Raw genomic sequence first — 17,577 nt, 5'->3', positions numbered from 1 at the left:
AACAACCAAGAACCACCCCGAACAAGCAAAACTTTGCTCCTTCCACCTTTTGGCTTCAGGCAGTAAAGATCCATCAACTTTTATATCTATCTGAAAATTTGTTTTTTCTTGTACTTAATTTGTTTATTATATTAAAAATATCTGAGAATTAATGATAACAAACAAAACAACAAACAATTAGTCATAAAAAATAAAAATAAAACCAATTAGCAGTTCTCTAAAGTTATTTCAAGAATTTTTAGTTATTATTATCCGGATATATATATTTGAATGAAGAGGCCACCAGCTCGCACTCTCGAAAATAAATGAGTCCGAGAAGGCAAAAAGATTTAATAAATATTTGTAAATATATGAATATGTTAAAAAAAAAACACGTCTGTTCGCTTTGAAGAGAAAAACGAATGCTTAATTCGATAATTAATATAATGAAAGACTTTTTTTTTTTTTCATGGTTAACAATTATATTTCAATAGTATTTGTTTTGTTTGTTTGTTGTATGTGTATATTTTGCTCTTTAATATGCATTATATCATTATCCACTCGATACTTCACATTATCCATATCATTTGCAATTAGAATTATTTATTTTGCGTATTCATAGTATTCATTAGCTGTTCATTCCAAATGATTCATATTCATATTCAAGTTCATAACACTTTAGCCATGATTTTTTGGGGGGAAATTGGGAATTCGTTTGGTTTCTCTTTAAATGTATATCCCGTGTGGGATTAATCGAATTGAAAGTAATTCTAGACATGAAGTTTTACCCGTCAATCATAGCTTATCAAGTTCTATGAGTTTATATTAATGGATAGGATTAGAGTATTGTATAGATCGGAACACCGAGGGTTAGCTTAGAATGAATGCCTATAGCTTTAGTTTAAGTCCGATTTAAGTTAAAGATTTTGTCGTTTTCTGATTTAGGTAGAAACAGAATTTTGTTTAGATTATAGTTGGATAGACTTTGAAATTGATCAGCAAAGTTTCAGAACTGGGCTAGGTAGAATAGTTGGGTTTTTTTTTTTGCTTTTAATTGATTTTCTATTATAATTATATAATATTACAAGTACTAGTTTAACACAAACGTCTATAACATTAGCAGAAACAAATTGTGAAAAATTTCAATTAAATCTAGCACACTTTAGTACTTAAATATATATGTATATGTATATGTATATGTATGTGTGTATATACGTACTTGAAACATTTTGATCAAAACCTAGTGTTAGATATATATAATACAAAACTGAACTGTGGCGGCATTTCTTGAGGGCTTTCGAATACAATTTCCTATAAATATAACTCATATTAAATGTATAACATTTAAAACAAAAACAGAATGTTACGCATTTTCAAATTTTCAAATATTAGAAAACATTTTTGGGATTTACCATAATTCACATTTTATAATGTTTTTTTTTTTTAGTTTTCCAAATGAAAATAATAATATGAATTTGTATGCATTTGTAATTATAATAATATATAATATGCTATTGAACATTTAACACTTTAAATACATATTTATGTTGAAATATTTGAAATTATCTTTTTGTATATTTCTCCATTATATTTATTCGTATATATATATTTATATTTTACATTATTTTTCTGGTTTTCTTTATTTTGTATAAATACATATATATATATATATATTTTTTTTTTTTTTGCAACATTATTTAATCTTTACAATACATACATATATATTTTGTTATAGTTTTTTTTTGCTTCTCTTCTTTGCTTGTTTTTAGAAAATTTTGTTAGATATTACACATTGCCGGCACTGTTGCGTGTTCTGTAAGCTTTAAATGAAGATCCCCGAAAACTTTACAACACTGTTTCGGAATGCCAATTTACTGTATATAGTAAAGGAGCACTCGATAGTGTTGTGCAATTCCCGCGGACTCTCCAGTCAGTTACAAACCGTTTTTTTTTTGTTAATTTTAAAATTCATATTTATAATCGTTTTATTTATAATTCAATTCTGGAAGATTATTCTTCTTCTTATGGCAACTTGTATAAATCCTAACTGAAATTCGAAGAACATGTTGGGATTGAAATACAAGACCATTTGCAGAAGAATTGCATAACATATTGTTTTACAGATTTATGCCTAGATTTTGTAAACAATTTCAAAGTATTTGTAACTATTTTGTATATTGCTTTTAGAAATGTCCATTAAATATACATATGCGTGTTGAATTTGTTATACTGAAATATCTATTATTATATTTTGGTTCATTTCGAAACAGATGGTAGCAATATCTTTCAGATTTCGCTGTAATGTGCTTTCAATGATCCTTTGAGTGACTTTTTTCTTGTGAACATGGATCATAGGCATACATACATATATATATAAACTATTTGTTTTTTGTAATTTTTGTTTATGCATATAAATTTGTTTTGCTATATACGTATAATATAGTTTTGCATTTAGATTCTGTTCGCACGGTCTGTACGTTGTTGTTTTTTTTTTTTAATTGATACATTTGATGGGAGATTTTTTCATGAGTTTTATTCATTATGTAGTTATACATATTGCTAAAGCGCGTTATTATGTAGAACTCTTAAAAGTTATATATATATATTCCTATATTATAAAATAATAATAATAGACGTTTTAGGTAATTGATCAAATGACGCCGTGCAATCAAACAATATTTATTCAAAATCTTAGCCGAAACTTCAAAACTTTGCTTAACTAATTGCTTTGAAAATCAGTGCATTTGCTAGTTACACGGATATGTGTATATATATGTGTGTACACTCGAAAAAATTGTTTTCCACAACTTTAAAAAAAAATAGCCATCAAATGTTTATGAACAATGTTGCTTCATGATCATTTCGTCCAAGCAAGAAAATTTATTTAAGAAAAAACAAGAAATACGAAAATAGTAAAATGTGGAAATAATTTTCAGTGTATGTTCGATATGAGAGCAAAATAACCCATTGTACACTCAAATTAACTGTTTTCCACAACTTTAAAAATCGCCAAAAAATATTTTGATGCTATTGTTTAATAAACATATTTTCCAAGCAAGAAAATGTTCTTTTCAAAACAAGAAATGTGACTGAAATAAAGAAATTTCTTGGCTACATTTTAAAATGTAGAAAGAAATCATTTTCAGTGTATGTTGTATATGTTAGAGCATATAAACTAGGCACTGCTCTTAAAAATTTCTCAGAATAACCCATAGATAATGTTCTAACTGTATAAATATATACTCGTAGATTAGATAAGCTTGCTATTAATTTGAAAATGGCCGTGTCACTGATATGTTTACGGATATCGAATGTTCAAGTGTTTTTTTTTTTTTTTGTCCATATAATAAGTAGCTTAATTCGCCAAATACACATTAAAAACCTATTTTAATTTGTATCTGTATGTATATATACCATATATTTATATGTGATAACTACTGCATAATAATAATTATCTGCATGGTTAGCAAATGGGTTGGTATGTATACAAAAATTCAGTTTACTTAAGGCTCTATATTTAGACCAGGCTAAAAGTAGTTGGGTGTATAATATATATAGGAGCAATAAACTGCTCTCAAAAAGTGCGGCAATCGAAGTGAATTGAAATATATATATATATATATTTGTATATATATATCAATTGTTAGTATAACTACGTTTAGATAATGCATCTCACTTTAGACACAAGGTACACACATTTATGCTATGCTATCGTCGAGCTGCTATGGCAACGGGTATATACCTTCATAGAGAGGGTTTACCATCTGGCGACAAGCAAATAATAATTGATTGGTAGGTAAATATGAAACATCTAATATTTTCAAATTGTTTTCATTATACTTATTACGGCCTAAAATATCGATATGATACGGTATATATATATATATATACGATATATAATTATGATTCTACATGTATATAGCAATAGTTAATATCACTTTTGGTAATTTTAACAGGCGAGCCATCGAGACTCTGATATGTATCGTTACCTTGGTTGTGTCTTATGTTAAAAATCAATGAACGCAAAATTTAATCGTTAAATAATATGGCACTACCGATCAGCCGCCACTGTATGCTGCGCACAGTTCCGTCGCAATGACAAACGAAAGGGTATACCTTGGGTTGGGTATTCGATTTGTGCAACTTGTGATATGTCTGCGATATGAATGCCATTGCCTGGTTAACCACGACGGATCTGGGGCACAGTGGAGTCGGATCAGCTATGCCGCTTACCAACTAGTTTGTATATATATAAATATATATATGTGTGTGATATCTGTCAAGGATCAGAGCTGAGAACAGGCAATGCTCCTGCTCCCTGAGTTCGATCCAATTATGACTATGCTTTGGTTTCTCTAGCTTCTGTATAATATAGGGCCCGACATCGGCATCGGGCTGGATATATATATATATATACTATATAGTGCGTTTTTCCATTTAACTCAACTGGCGATCGTGTATTATACAAAACAGCTGCTCAAACTATTTGCATGCCATATATGCATTTTATAGTGTACGTACCACTTGCAATATATATATATATATAGGTAATATCCTAACTGAATACGTGTAAGTATAACAAATATTTCCAAATGAAAACAAAAATGAATCAAAATACTTTTGACAACAGTTTAAAATCCTTGTCTGAAGGGATTTGCTGGTGCCGGAGCTCTGCTTGGCGGCTGCTGGAAAGGATTCGCGACACGCGGCTGGGCATAGCTGCCGCCCTGTTCCTGGTAGCCCGGCTGATAGCTCTGATCCTGCTGATAGCCGTCCGCCGCCTGATACTCGTACTGCTGCTGCTGATCGTCCAGGCTGGTCTCCTGCTGCTCCGGCTGGTATTGCTGGCCATACTCGAGATGATTCTTGAGCTCGCCGTCGACGGGCTTCTGGTCGTGCATGACATAGGTCTGGTACTCCTTGTTTGGCGGATCCTGCATCAAGATGTTCGCCTCGTTCTCGAACGGCTTAAAGTCGTAAATGTTGCGCAGCTTGCGGAGCACAGGTACATAGGCCAGATTCGAGAAGGCGATCAAAAAGTTAAGCGCCGTAAAGCCAATTGCCTCCACAATGCCGCCGGCAATGATCGGGCCCACGGCATACGCAATCGAGTACGAGATGTCCGCAATGGCATAGATGCTGCCGTAGACGGACACGTAGCGGACATCCACCAGGTAGCCCAGCGTGGGCAACAGGGCGGTGTCTATCAACGCAATGCCAAAGCAGATCACGCAGATCGGGAGCATCAACATCTTGTAGCCGCTGCAGAAAGGTATCACGAAGCAGGACAGACCCTCCAAGGCCAGGCCGCCGGCTGCCATTAGCCACTGATGTTGCGGATATTTTCGGGCCATTTTCACCGTAATTATTACTCCCAGCACGTGCGGAAAGAAGGCGGGCAGCCAGACCATGCCGATTTTCCAGTTTTCCGTTGTCATCGTATCCTCCATCCACAGCGAGATGGTCGGCTCCAGGAAGGCGAGCGCCACATTAGACATGGTCAGGGCGCCGGCACAAACGGCAATATACGGATCCATGAGTAGGCGCCAGATGGGTATGACCTGATTCTGGACCTCCTTGCTCATCTTGATCTGTTCCTTGAACGGCTTCATGACCAGCAACAGCATCAGGCCATCCAGCAGGCAGACGAGGGCAAGTATAAGAAACGGCACCTCCTTGCCGGCAAATTGATAGAGCGCTCCACCAAAAGGTGGCGCCACCAGGCAGCCGAAACTGATAAAGGCCAGCGCAATGCCCAGCGCCTGAGAGCGCTCGTTCTCCTCCGTAAAACGATCCGCAATCATGGCCAGACCTGAAGTGTCCGCAAAGGCGGAGCCGGCGCCTTGTAGGGAGCGCGCAAAGAAGAGAACACTGTAGCTGGTGCCGCAGGCGAAGACGGCCGTGGAGAAGAACATGATGGTCAGCCCAATCATCATGGGTATATCGTAGCCAATTTTGTCGATTAGACCGCCCGAGAACGGATTCACCATCAGCTGGACAATCGCCTTGGAGGCGAACAGTATGCCCGTCGCCGAGTCTTGGCCATGATGATCATGATGTACCGGTATTATCCGGCCGGTAACATTGTCGCGCAACGGCGGCGGCGTCGGCCCATCATCGAAGCTGCCAATCTCGCGCAGATAGTCGGGTATAATCGGCACAATCACCATATATAACATGTTATCCAGCAGCAGGGCAATCGATACGATGACCAGAATGAGCCGACGCTGATTCACCGGCTCCCTGATCTTCTCCCAGACAATCTCCTTCACCTCGCCCACCTCCAGATTGATGAGCGGTATTTGAAATGAGGCCATTTTTCTTTGCTCTGCTTTATTCCGGATTTTTTTTTCTTTAATTTTCTTGTTGCTTTTCTTTTCTCTTATTTTTTATCTCTCTCTTCCTTTTTCTTTCGCCCTTTTCTTGTTTCTTCTCTCTTTTTCTTTTGTACTTCGGTTTTATTGTTGCTTTTTGGCGCTCTGCAATTTCATGTCCGCCGCCGGATATCGAGCAACCGGAAATTGAGCAGCAATATGGCCGCTTCCGTTTCCGTTAATTGCCAGCTCTGCGAGCTGCTTGCTCCGTGCTGCTTGTTCTGAACTGCCTGCTTTGAGCTGCTTTGATGCTTAACTCTCTTCTTTGTTGCAGTTGCACTTTCTGCTGACCTTTACATGATTTCGTGTTGTTGTTGTTGTTGTTGGATTGCCAGAGAACAACCTTTAACGACACAGAAACAAGATTTCGTTAGTTTTTTCTTATTTATTTTCTTATTCTCTCGCACAGTAGTTATTTGATTTGTTAACATAATTTTCTGTTTTTTTTTTATTTAAATATTTTTTGTAATTTGCTTTTATGATTGAAATGTTGTTTCTGTGTTGCAAAAAGGTTGCCTGCTGGTGAACAAAAAAATGTGTATTGTTAAAATTAGTTAACACAGCTTTAGCACAATTTCGACACACACATTTACATAGGACAAGTAGATCGAGATATTTCTTCTTTTTTTTTTTTGTTGCACAGCAATTGACACATTTCAATCATAAAACAAATACCAAAAATATATTTTTTAATTTAGGTATTTAATATTCATTTCAATGCAAATACAGAAGCAGTTATTTTAATTGGATTGTGCACAAAATGTGCTCAAACCAAGTGCCCGGCAGCATTAAATATACTCAATGGGCTTTGCTAGACTTTAATAATCACACGGCTCGCTTTTGGGGGTTAGTTCGAGGAGAGCCCTCGAAAGTCGCGTGGCCGCACTCGAGACCTGTAATTACACGTAATCATTGCTTTGTCCCACACAAAAGCCCACACGGTTCAGCACAGCGAAGCACCTCTTAAATAACACGCGAGCCACAAGAACTGAATAATCAAGAACATAAAGCACAGCCCAAACCAAGCTGAGCTTTTGCCAGATAATTTTGGGTATAGTAAAAGTATATGCCCTTTGCTGCATTGACATATTATTTAGGGTATACTTAAAATGTATTCCACCATATTTTTTATACCCTCACCCCTTGAAAGTCTTTTTTGGAAATACAGATTCAAATAAAGTTTAAATTTCTAAAGTAAACACATCGGCATGCATCCCAAGTGCATATGCCATAGGCATACCCTGTAAATTTTATAAAGGTCGAAAGGTAGAACCCAAAATTAATCAAGAATTCATTTTCTGTCGTCTAGCTCGGCAGAATTTATTATTCTACTAATGTTGATTGACTCTAGCCACAATTTCCATTATCTCACTTTGAAACATTTTAGAATTAGTTACTTTTTGATGGATTTTATCTGGGTCTGACTGTCTGGCACAACTGTCTGCTCTCCCAGGCCCGGGCTATCAATGCTGATCTAATTTCAACATTTATCTACCTAGCAGCTCGACGGGCTGCAACCCCAAATAGACAAACATAAAAACCTTACGTGTGCAGGGTATAAAAGTACCCCCGGAAAAATGTTGTCTGGCGGGGCCTTTGGTATATGCGAGACGCTGGAATAACATTTCGTTTTATCATTAAATTTTCATGAGCACGTTCGTGTGTTGTTGTGTTGGTTGTGTTGGTTGTGTTGGTTTTTCCCCAGCCGCCTGTCTTGAGGGGGTCGGGGGAGCGGGCGAGGGGCTGCTCTGATCGGGGGCGGCATTGCCAGCCGTTAAGCTAGCACATGAGTCAATTATCGTCTATGTGTGTGTGTGAAGCATGTTTCCCTGTTATTATACTCTTGCAGAGAGCATTATAGTTTTGTCGTGAAATCTGTAATCTGTAGAAAAAGACAACTAGGACCCCATAAAATATATATATTCCTGATCGGCATCAACAGCCGAGTCGATATATCAGTTCATCTGCCTTTTTATATTTGAACTAGTTTCTCAATTTTAAAGCTATGTTTATGAAACTTTGCAGAAGTCTCTCTTTCTGTTGCAGGCAGTTTATTTGTCGAAACTAGTTCTTGTATGAAAAAGTTTTTTGTTTATTAAGATATTTTGACGAAACTTGGCACTTATTAGTTTTATTATGCTTCTCCCATATTAACAAAATCCTATCAATATCGGACTACTGTCTCATATAGCTTCCATAGATCGGTTAAAAATAAAGTTGTTGTATAGAAAACTTTTTTGCTTTTCAAGATATCTTGACCGAACGTCATACGGGCAAAGCACTGTCTGCAAGGGTATTATATCTTCGGCACGCCGAACATAGGCCTTCTTTCTCGTTTTGCATTGAAAGACTTTAATTTTGGTTTTTTTGTGCCCATAACTACAACAACAACAAACAGGAGGTTAGCCCGGCCCAGGTGGGTTGTTGTACTTGACCCTGGGGTTGGCTGCACGCGGAGCTTTCATCAGAACCAGGGGTTGGCCCAGTCGCTGGTCGAGTCAAGTGCAGAAACGTGTGTGTGGCTATAATAAGGAGCGAGAGCTGGCAGCAAGCCCGGGGGCCGGAGGATTATTAAAGGCCATGTTGAACATCAAACAGCGCCAATTTATATTTACGCCTTTATAATTTTATTGATTTTTTCCGCGCTGACTGGCAAAACTCGGCCCAGCTGACGCATTTCCCAGTGATATAACATTTTGTACTTTATTTTGGCCCAACATGAAATTTAGCTCTGCGGCCCTTTGTTGGGGCTCATTATCATTGGTTTCCTTTTCATATTTGCGCAACAGCCTCCCGAGCATCCCGAGCTGCCCCAATTAGCCAGTCAGCCAGGGTATTCATCTTTTATGCATAAACTCTGCATCTGCTTCGATTATAAAACGTTCACAGGATCTTTTGCTGCTGCTGCTTCAATTTGTAGCATTTGAAGAAATGAAAGCTAAGCAGCTCACCTCGCCTTGTTTGTGGAAATTCAATCTATTCGCCGACAACTCGATAAAGCCCAAAGTGCACTTTTCCCAGTCTCCATCGTCAAATGTAATTTGAGCTGCCTGCCGCAAAAGGCGCTGCGAAAAATATATATATTGCTTTGCGGATAGTTTTCCCAGCTAACTTCATGGTTAAGGCTTAAGTGCAAGCAGCTTTAAATGTTCAGCTGGTTCACCTTGAAATATATAGTCTGCATAATCGCCGACTTTTCCTGTTTCTCTGGGAAGTTCACAGCAGTTCGCTATTAAAAGAAAATAAACAGACAGCTTGAGCTCGGGCTGTGCAGTCCCCACACTCTACAAGCTGCAGGGCATCAAAATGAAATTACATTTATTTCTTGCTGCTAGCATTTTCTGCACGTGTCTGGAGGAGCGTGCCTGTCCGACAAGGTAATCAGCGTAAAATACAATTTCATCTTTGCAAAAGGTGTACATAAAATATTGCAAATATCACAAAGCAGACGGCTCAGGCTTAACATTTTTATTTCTCAATCTTACTGTGCAAATTAAATATGCAATATCAACGTTTGCCAACACTAACGGTTTGTGTTGCGTGTTGGAAAGTAGTCTTTCACAATAAAATAGGTTACATGCACATTTCATATCTCTGTGAAATTGTAGAAAAATTGTAAACACGAAATATTGTGTTTAGTGTTGGAAAGCAGTATCCAAAATCTCTATAAAACTGTACAAATATTATATATAATGTATTCGTTTTCCAACACGGAATATTGCGTTTAATATATACCATACACAATAAATACGTTTTTTAACACCAAAATATCGTTTTAGTATTGGAAAGATGTTGTAATAAAATATATTGTGTACAGTGTTGGAAAGCAGTATTCAAAAATATTTGGGAACAACTTACATTTTGTTCTCAATTAAACTGTATAAAACGCTTAACAATGGATACGTTTTTCAACACTAAAAAATTATGTTTAACGTTGGGAAACAAGCGTATTTTGAAATGGAATAAACATTTGATGAAAAATATGATGTATATTAATTAAGTTTGTCAATACGAAGAATAGTGTTCAGTGATGAGAATCAATAAGCAAAAATACATTAAAATATAGGCTTAAAATATTTGTTTCTCCATTACATTGTATAAATAGGCCCACAATAAATTCATTTACCAACTCTGGCGGCAGTCTCCAAAGCGGAATAGGAAAAACCAATCATAATATTTATGATAAGCCCACTTTCCCAAGTCGGCCGACAAAAAAGGCAGTGCTAATCCTTACAAGTGTGCTATTGTACAGGCACACACACAAACACACACACATACACGCACAGGGGGCAAGCTCTCAGCCCCTTTCGACGAGCACTCTGCAAGTGTTGTAAGCTGCTTTGCTCAAGTGCCGGGTCGGGGCAAGGGTTGTCGCTGTGGCAATTGTCAGAGTTCGCTGAGGCGTGCGCATATTTATGGCGCCCAGTGTCTAGAGAAATATGTGTTGCCTAATTTCGGGCGCATTCATTGATTAATCGCATGTGAAGCAGATGCATGTGCGTGTAATTTGTGGGCTATGTTCGATTAATTAACTACCTGGCTAGCCGTGTTTAGCCGTGGCCAACTGTGGCCCCGCCCACAACTTCGATCGATTAACAAACGCCCTTTGGCTTTAGCCGTAACCCCCTTTTGTCACTCAAGCGCTTCTTTTGTCATCCTCCCCGCCGCCGTCGTCTTTCTTTTCGTTTGTGTTTTGTGTTTCAAGTTTAATTGTCTTGTCTTCGGCTTTGACCCTATCGATTTCACATTGCATTTCACCTGCAATTGGGTTAGCCAAATTGCCTTTGCGAGCCAGTCTAAAAAAAGCCAACGCCAAATATTGCAAAAAATATTTTAATTGCAAAACTTTTAAGGAGCCCGAAGCTGTCAAAATTCATGCACGAAACGTTTCTAGATAAATGGCTATTCCCAGCTGTTGTCCCTGTTGTTGTTATCCCCGTTGTTTCCAAGCCTAAAATGGCTTTTATCAATTCCCCAGAGATGCGCAGCCATTTAGCTCGAAGGCAAACCAGATCTGGCTCCGACTTAGGGTCGAGGAGTTGGGCTAAGCAACTTTTTCTCGCCTCCATAATCGTAAATATAAAGCATGAACATTACACCGAAGTTGGTTGGGGAAAATGGAGAAATGTTAATATACCCTACACTAAGGTTATTTCGACTTTGTCATTAAATTTACTTATTCATCATATCAATCAAAAACTATATATTATTCCTGGAGAGTTTATTCTTTAGAACTATATATATATATACATATATATATTTATATATTTTTGGAGAGTTTCTAAAGATAAGCTATATATATTTTTGGAGAGTAGCTAAAGATAAGCAATAAAAGTATATTCTTGGAGAGTTTCTTAAGATAAGCTATATATATTCTTGGAGAGTATCTAAAGTTGAGCAATCTCTCAGTTCCAAGACTTTCTTGATATAGCTTGGGAGAGATCCAACTATTTTATGCACGCGGAAATGGAACGTTAGATGTATATTTATATAATCTCTCTATCTATCTATCTAACCATCTATCCACAGAAACTATAAAACAATAACAAATATATATCTTAGTCAAGCTCAAGTTACCTTCAATCAATCAATAAATTTGACCTCAGTTGACCTTTACAAGCTTGGTCAAGGACTAGGAACAATAGTTGAGCATCAATTATTTATCCTTTTTTCTTTAGGGTATTCAGTCTTCGATCATCCAGAGATAATTGCTTTTTCTCCATTTTCCCTAATGGCGACACGAGGCGTATACGTGGCCTCTTTAGCTGCACGCACGATAAATCAAAACATTAACTGGGCGTGGCCAGAATCGTATACAACCTCTGCTCGTCCCCCATTCTTTCTAGGATATGCCTCGAACCAACTTTGCTTACAAATTGATTTGCTCGTAAATAACTTGGCCAGCGTCTATTGCCAAATAAATTACCTTTATGTTCGGCATTTGCTGAACTACATTCATATTGTGCTAGACATTCTTCTTCTTTTTTGTTCACCTAGTCTGGTTAATTTAGTTCGAGTCTGATTAATGGCATTTCTTCGGGCTTATCACACGGCAAGCTTTAAGCATCCGAAATGTGAACATTTGTCGCGCTGCAAATGCCTTCCAATCAACAAACACCATCAGCGCCCGGTTAACAACTTTTACGACTTTTGATACGGCTGCTGCCCACAAGCAGTACCTTTCCTCCAAGTACTTGCTAAAAATACCAAGAAGGGTAGATTGTTTTTGTGTGAAGTTGTTGAGGGAAAAGTAAGGAAGGAGGCATCTTCAAGCCTGCAACTCCTCCATATTCTCGTTTAGAGCGTCGGGCGGAGTCGATGTTCGTCTAGGCTTGGCACAGGGTATCTGCTAGCCGGGCACTCTGTTTGCTTGCCAATCCGGTTCAACCCTCGAACTGCTGCTGGTTGCGGTCTCTGTTCTGGTCTGGCCTGGTCGGGCGGGTCGTTCGTTTTATCAGGCAGCATCTAGACAAATGCGTTACTTGTTTCTCGTTTGGCTTATTACGGAGCTACCTTCCTTTGTCAGCGTGCTTTGTCTCAGCGTCCTGCTGGGGTCCCTGCCAACCCCTGCGTATATCGTCCTGCCTCCCCCTTTTTGTTTTGACAAGCAACCGCGATGAACACATCAGCGTTACAAACGCGTCTACAACGGGAAAACAAGGCAAACAATCTAATGACGAGGCATTCCTCGCCCTGTCCTTACACGCACACACATATACACACGTATTTATTGGTGTATTGGTGTGTTTGTGTTTGTGTGGCAAATTTATATTTATTGGCTTCATTATGCAGCAGCTACAGCAGCAGCAGCAACCGGGCAAATTCTTTGCTCAGGTGTCTGCCTTCTTCAAAAAGTTTGCTAAGAGATATTTTTGCCACGCCCCCAAAGAAAATTTCAGCTTTTAATGATTTAACGAGCAACCACAAACACGACACACACAAATTTAATTAGCTTTTGCAATCTCATAATTTAGTTTTCTTTTGAAAAGTGCAATTGGCTTTAAAAGTTTACCTTATAATATACATATATATATTTAAAGTGTTTTTTAAAATATATATTTAATTTATATTAAATACCCATTTTTTAGAGATTTAAATAATTAAGATAATATAAATGCCGTATTTTCTGTTTTAACTATAATCCTATATCTTCCACCATTTTTAATTGTTTTTAAATATCATTTATATTTATTTTTCAAAATTTAAAAAATTAAGAAATGATGCTCTAAAAAACCACTTGATTGAAATTAAATGCATATTTTTATTTTCGAGGATTAAATAATTAAGATAAACTTTCTCGAGAAATTATTTGCAGTATCATAAAAGGAAACTAGACTCCAATAAATTATAACCGAATGTTTTTAAAAAATTCTGAATAGTTGCTAAATATAATTCTTATTATTTTTTTCAAAATTTATTTATTAAGGTGAAATGTTTTAGAAACTACTTGAAAAAGAAAAACTGTAAGTATTCTGCCAACTAAAAGCTGAAAATGTCAATTTTTCTAATCCAAAGTTTATTTTATTTAAAAATAAATCACAAATTTAAATATTTCAAAAGCAAATTTAAATATTTGTCAGCAATATAATTCAATTAATTCCCGATTTCTACAAAACTTTCAATTTTAGAAACAACTAATAAGATTCTCAGGGAAGTTTTTTCGAATTTAAAAAAATTTTTTTTCTAAATAATTTATGCAAATATTTACAATTAGAAATATAACTCTTAAAATAATAAAAATAATATTAATCGAAAGTTTGTTGTTTTATTTTTCAATTTGATTTCCCAAATAATATTCTCAGATATAGATTACATAAGAGCAAGAAGCGCTGACGCTTCTCGCCGCTGTCACGTTAGAAATCCAACTGTAAATGTTCCATTCCCATTTCGTTCCACCGACAAAAGGAAACGAAACGAGCTGTACATGTGGGCCATAAAGCAATGTGTGTCTATCCACACCTTGGGAAATGTAGCAAGTGTGTAGGTGAGAGTGTGTGTGTGTGAGTACATGTGTGTGTCATGTACGTGTGTGAGTGTGTGTGTGTGTGTGTGTGTGTGTGTGTGTGCTAGAGGACGAAACACTTGCAGTGTTTGCATGTGAGAAGTTGTTTAATTTTAATTAAATGCGAATATCCCAGGCGATTGTCAGGTTATGTAAGAGCTGGACTTATAGTAGAATATTCTGTGTGATTTATGCAGGACAGTTATGTGTCTCACCTGTATCGCTCGGTGTGATATTGCTGAGGCGGTGGGTGAGAAAGCCGCGCAAATTGGACACAACGCGCTGCGGCGAATTTGGCCCGCTGCCAATCGAGAAGCTACGCAATTTGGAGAACAGGGCGGCCGACTCCGCGCCACTGCCCGCGGCGCTGCTGTTGGCCTCGTTGGACGCCACGTTTCAGGCGGAGATGCTCGTCTTGACCAGGATGCGAAAGGCAAAGCTCGGCTAGATTTTCGCCTGCCGTGTTATGTAAAACCAACCAACAGAGGAAAAGCCACACACCGAACACTGCAGAAGAAGCCCGTACACAAACACGCCCGGAGCCCGTTTTGCCCGCTTGAGAATTCGTTTTATATTTTTATTAATTTTTCGTTAAATTTTTTTGCACCAAAAACAGCAAGTTTTTCCTCGAATTTTCAGTTCTATTTTGTTTTTTTTTTTTTTTTTTGTTGGGCGGCCGACGACAACGACAGCAATTGGCAGCGTGCGTTGTGTCGTCCGGGCAGGAGCAAAGGTAACTTCTGTCTGGCGCTGTTTGCCGTTCGCGCTGCTGCCGTTACCGTTACATTTTTGTCGGTATTCAGCCTGGAATTCCAGCTCAGAGCTGAACGTCTGCCGTGCGTTTTCCACGGCGCAGGACATGACGCATGCGCCTCCATTCGGCAGCCCAACCAATTGGCTGGCTGCCTGGCTGCCTGGCTGCTTAGCCCCCCCCCTCCCTCCCCCTCCCTCCCCCTCTGCCACTACACCCGTCCGGGCGCCCCTCTGCCTGCGTGCGCTTTTCCCATGCACATTATGTTCGCACAGTTGAGCACATTTGAATAAAATTCTATTCGCGCTGCGTCGTCGTCGCCGTCTTTGCCTTTGCCTTTGCCTTTGCCTCTGGCTCGCGTTTTGTTTTTGCCCACGCAAAAGAAAATCAATTTTCACCTGTCTAGGCATTTTTCTTTATATATGCTGTTTTTTCATTGTTTCTCTTCCTCTTCTGTTTTCATGTGTCGTAGCATACTTTTTGGCTCTCGTACAAATATTTGTTGTTATTGTAGTTAATTTCTTTTATATTTTATCATGCTTTATGATAATACAGATTGCTCAAGAAAATCCATTTTCACCTGTCTATATATTTTCTTAATATATTTTTTTTTTGTACCGCTTCTTCTTCTTATTTTCATGTGTCGTAGCATACTTTTTGGCGCTTATATAAGAAGCAATATCTTTCAGCAACTTGCATAAAGATATCATTTTTCAGGTTTCTTTTCATTTCCACAGGTAAATAAACTAAAATTCCCTCGCCCTGAATTGTGGCGAGTCCTGATTAATATCTGCGGTCGGAGGTCAACTGCACTGCAGCTGCAGTCTATGCCAATCGCTGTCGAACCCTCCCCCTTGTCTTCTAGTGGGCTTTTCTCTTGTCGAATGTCGCACAAATTTGGCAATTTCTTTGTCATTTATCACTTGCGGGCACTTTTTTGCAATTTATTAAGATTTAACTTGTGCTCCCGAGCTCAAATGCCACAGCTTTTGTGCTCTGATTTGCCACAAAGAGCTGTGACAAAGGTTGCCCTTAAAAAACTAAAAAGAATTCATTTTACCAAAATGAGCCAGAATGTGCTCTACTCTTAGATCTAAAAGAGATCAAGGCAAATAGAGTTGCAGTTAGAGAAAATCTCATTACAAATTGCCCTAAAAACGAATTTCTTCTTTCAGACACCTTAACACCTATAATTACTCAATTTTCTGCTTGAATTGAAAAGTTTTACGCTTTTTAAAACATGCAAGTTCTTTGCTTACTTACTTACTTTATTTACTTCTTTAATAAGTAAAATCGTTGAAGAGAACCAAGTCACAGGCTTAAATAGCTTGGGCCCCAATCATGGCATATATCTAAGCATATATGATATGCCAATTTTGGGAGGGAATTAGCTGGACGGACGGGCAAATAACACAACTTCATCGTGTCGGAGATGCTATTGGAAAATTGCGTATTCTAATTAGGTTTATAGTATTTAATTTTTATAATTTGAACATAAGTAAATAAATAAATAATTAAATAAATAACTAAATAAATAAAAAAATTTGTTAATCATTGAAAAAGTAATTACTTAAATAAATAAATACAAAAATAAATATAGCCCGCTTCTTCTCTATTGTTATATATATGAATTACAATATTTTCAAGAAAACGGGCATTAAAAAAATATAAATTAACAAGTAAGAGGTTCTAGTCGGGAGCTCCCGACTAGGGGATACCCTGAACCCTCTTCTTCTAACATCAGATGCATATATATATTCTATTTTAGAAGCAATATGTCAAGTTTGGTGACTCTCTTATTATTTACCAAAATTGCCCAAAAAACAGGATATCGATATAGATTTTTATCGATTGCTTGGAAACGGAGGAAGTTATCGATTATCGGAAACAAACTCGATCTGCGCAGGCACTAGGAGCATCTACATCTTAAATTTCAGTCTCTAGCTCTTATAGGTTCTGAGATCCTTGCGTTCATACATACGGACAGACGGACAGACGGACGGACGGACGGACGAACGGACGGACGGAAGGACTGACGGACGGACGGAAGGACGGACGGACGGACGGACGGACGGACGGACGGACGGACGGACGGACGGACGGACGGACGGACGGACGGACGGACGGAAGGACGGAAGGACGGACGGACGGACGGACGGACGGACGGAAGGACGGAAGGACGGACGGACGGACGGAAGGACGGAAGGACGGACGGACGGACGGAAGGACGGACGGAAGGACGGACGGACGGACGGACGGACAGACAGACGGACGGACATGGCTAGATCGACTCGGCTATTGGTGCTGAACAAGAATATATATACTTTATGGGGTCGGAGATGCTTCCTTCTGCCTGTTACATACATTTGGATTTTGCACAAATACAATATACCCTTATACCCATTTTTAATGGGTTCAGGGTATAAAAATTGATGTGAAAGACGAGACGCAGATTTGGTTCGACTTATAAG

The 17,577-nt window shown here is 38.0% G+C and overlaps 2 protein-coding genes across 2 annotated transcripts in view; both read right to left on the bottom strand.

The window, feature by feature from the left end:
- Positions 1–14,751, bottom strand: part of LOC115759657 (choline O-acetyltransferase) — a gene marked incomplete at its 5' end in the record, with an annotated part of 30,383 nt that extends 15,632 nt beyond the window's left edge. The window contains one exon of the mRNA XM_030700646.1: positions 14,571–14,751. Coding sequence (XP_030556506.1) covers positions 14,571–14,751 — 181 coding nt within the window. The remainder of the gene's footprint in view (positions 1–14,570) is intronic.
- LOC115759477 (vesicular acetylcholine transporter) lies at positions 1,713–6,385 on the bottom strand. Its single transcript, XM_030700411.1, has one exon. It carries the CDS (start codon positions 6,294–6,296, stop codon positions 4,611–4,613), a length of 1,686 nt encoding a protein of 561 aa, XP_030556271.1. The 5' UTR covers positions 6,297–6,385; the 3' UTR covers positions 1,713–4,610.
- Positions 14,752–17,577: the final 2,826 nt, after the last annotated feature.

The sequence above is a fragment of the Drosophila novamexicana genome, unplaced genomic scaffold (assembly GCF_003285875.2).
Source record: "Drosophila novamexicana strain 15010-1031.04,08,12 unplaced genomic scaffold, DnovRS2.1 tig00000308-arrow-arrow-pilon, whole genome shotgun sequence".
NCBI lineage: Eukaryota > Metazoa > Arthropoda > Insecta > Diptera > Drosophilidae > Drosophila > Drosophila novamexicana.
Note: the sequence above shows the minus strand (reverse complement) of the source record. Positions and strands in the feature narration are given on the sequence as shown.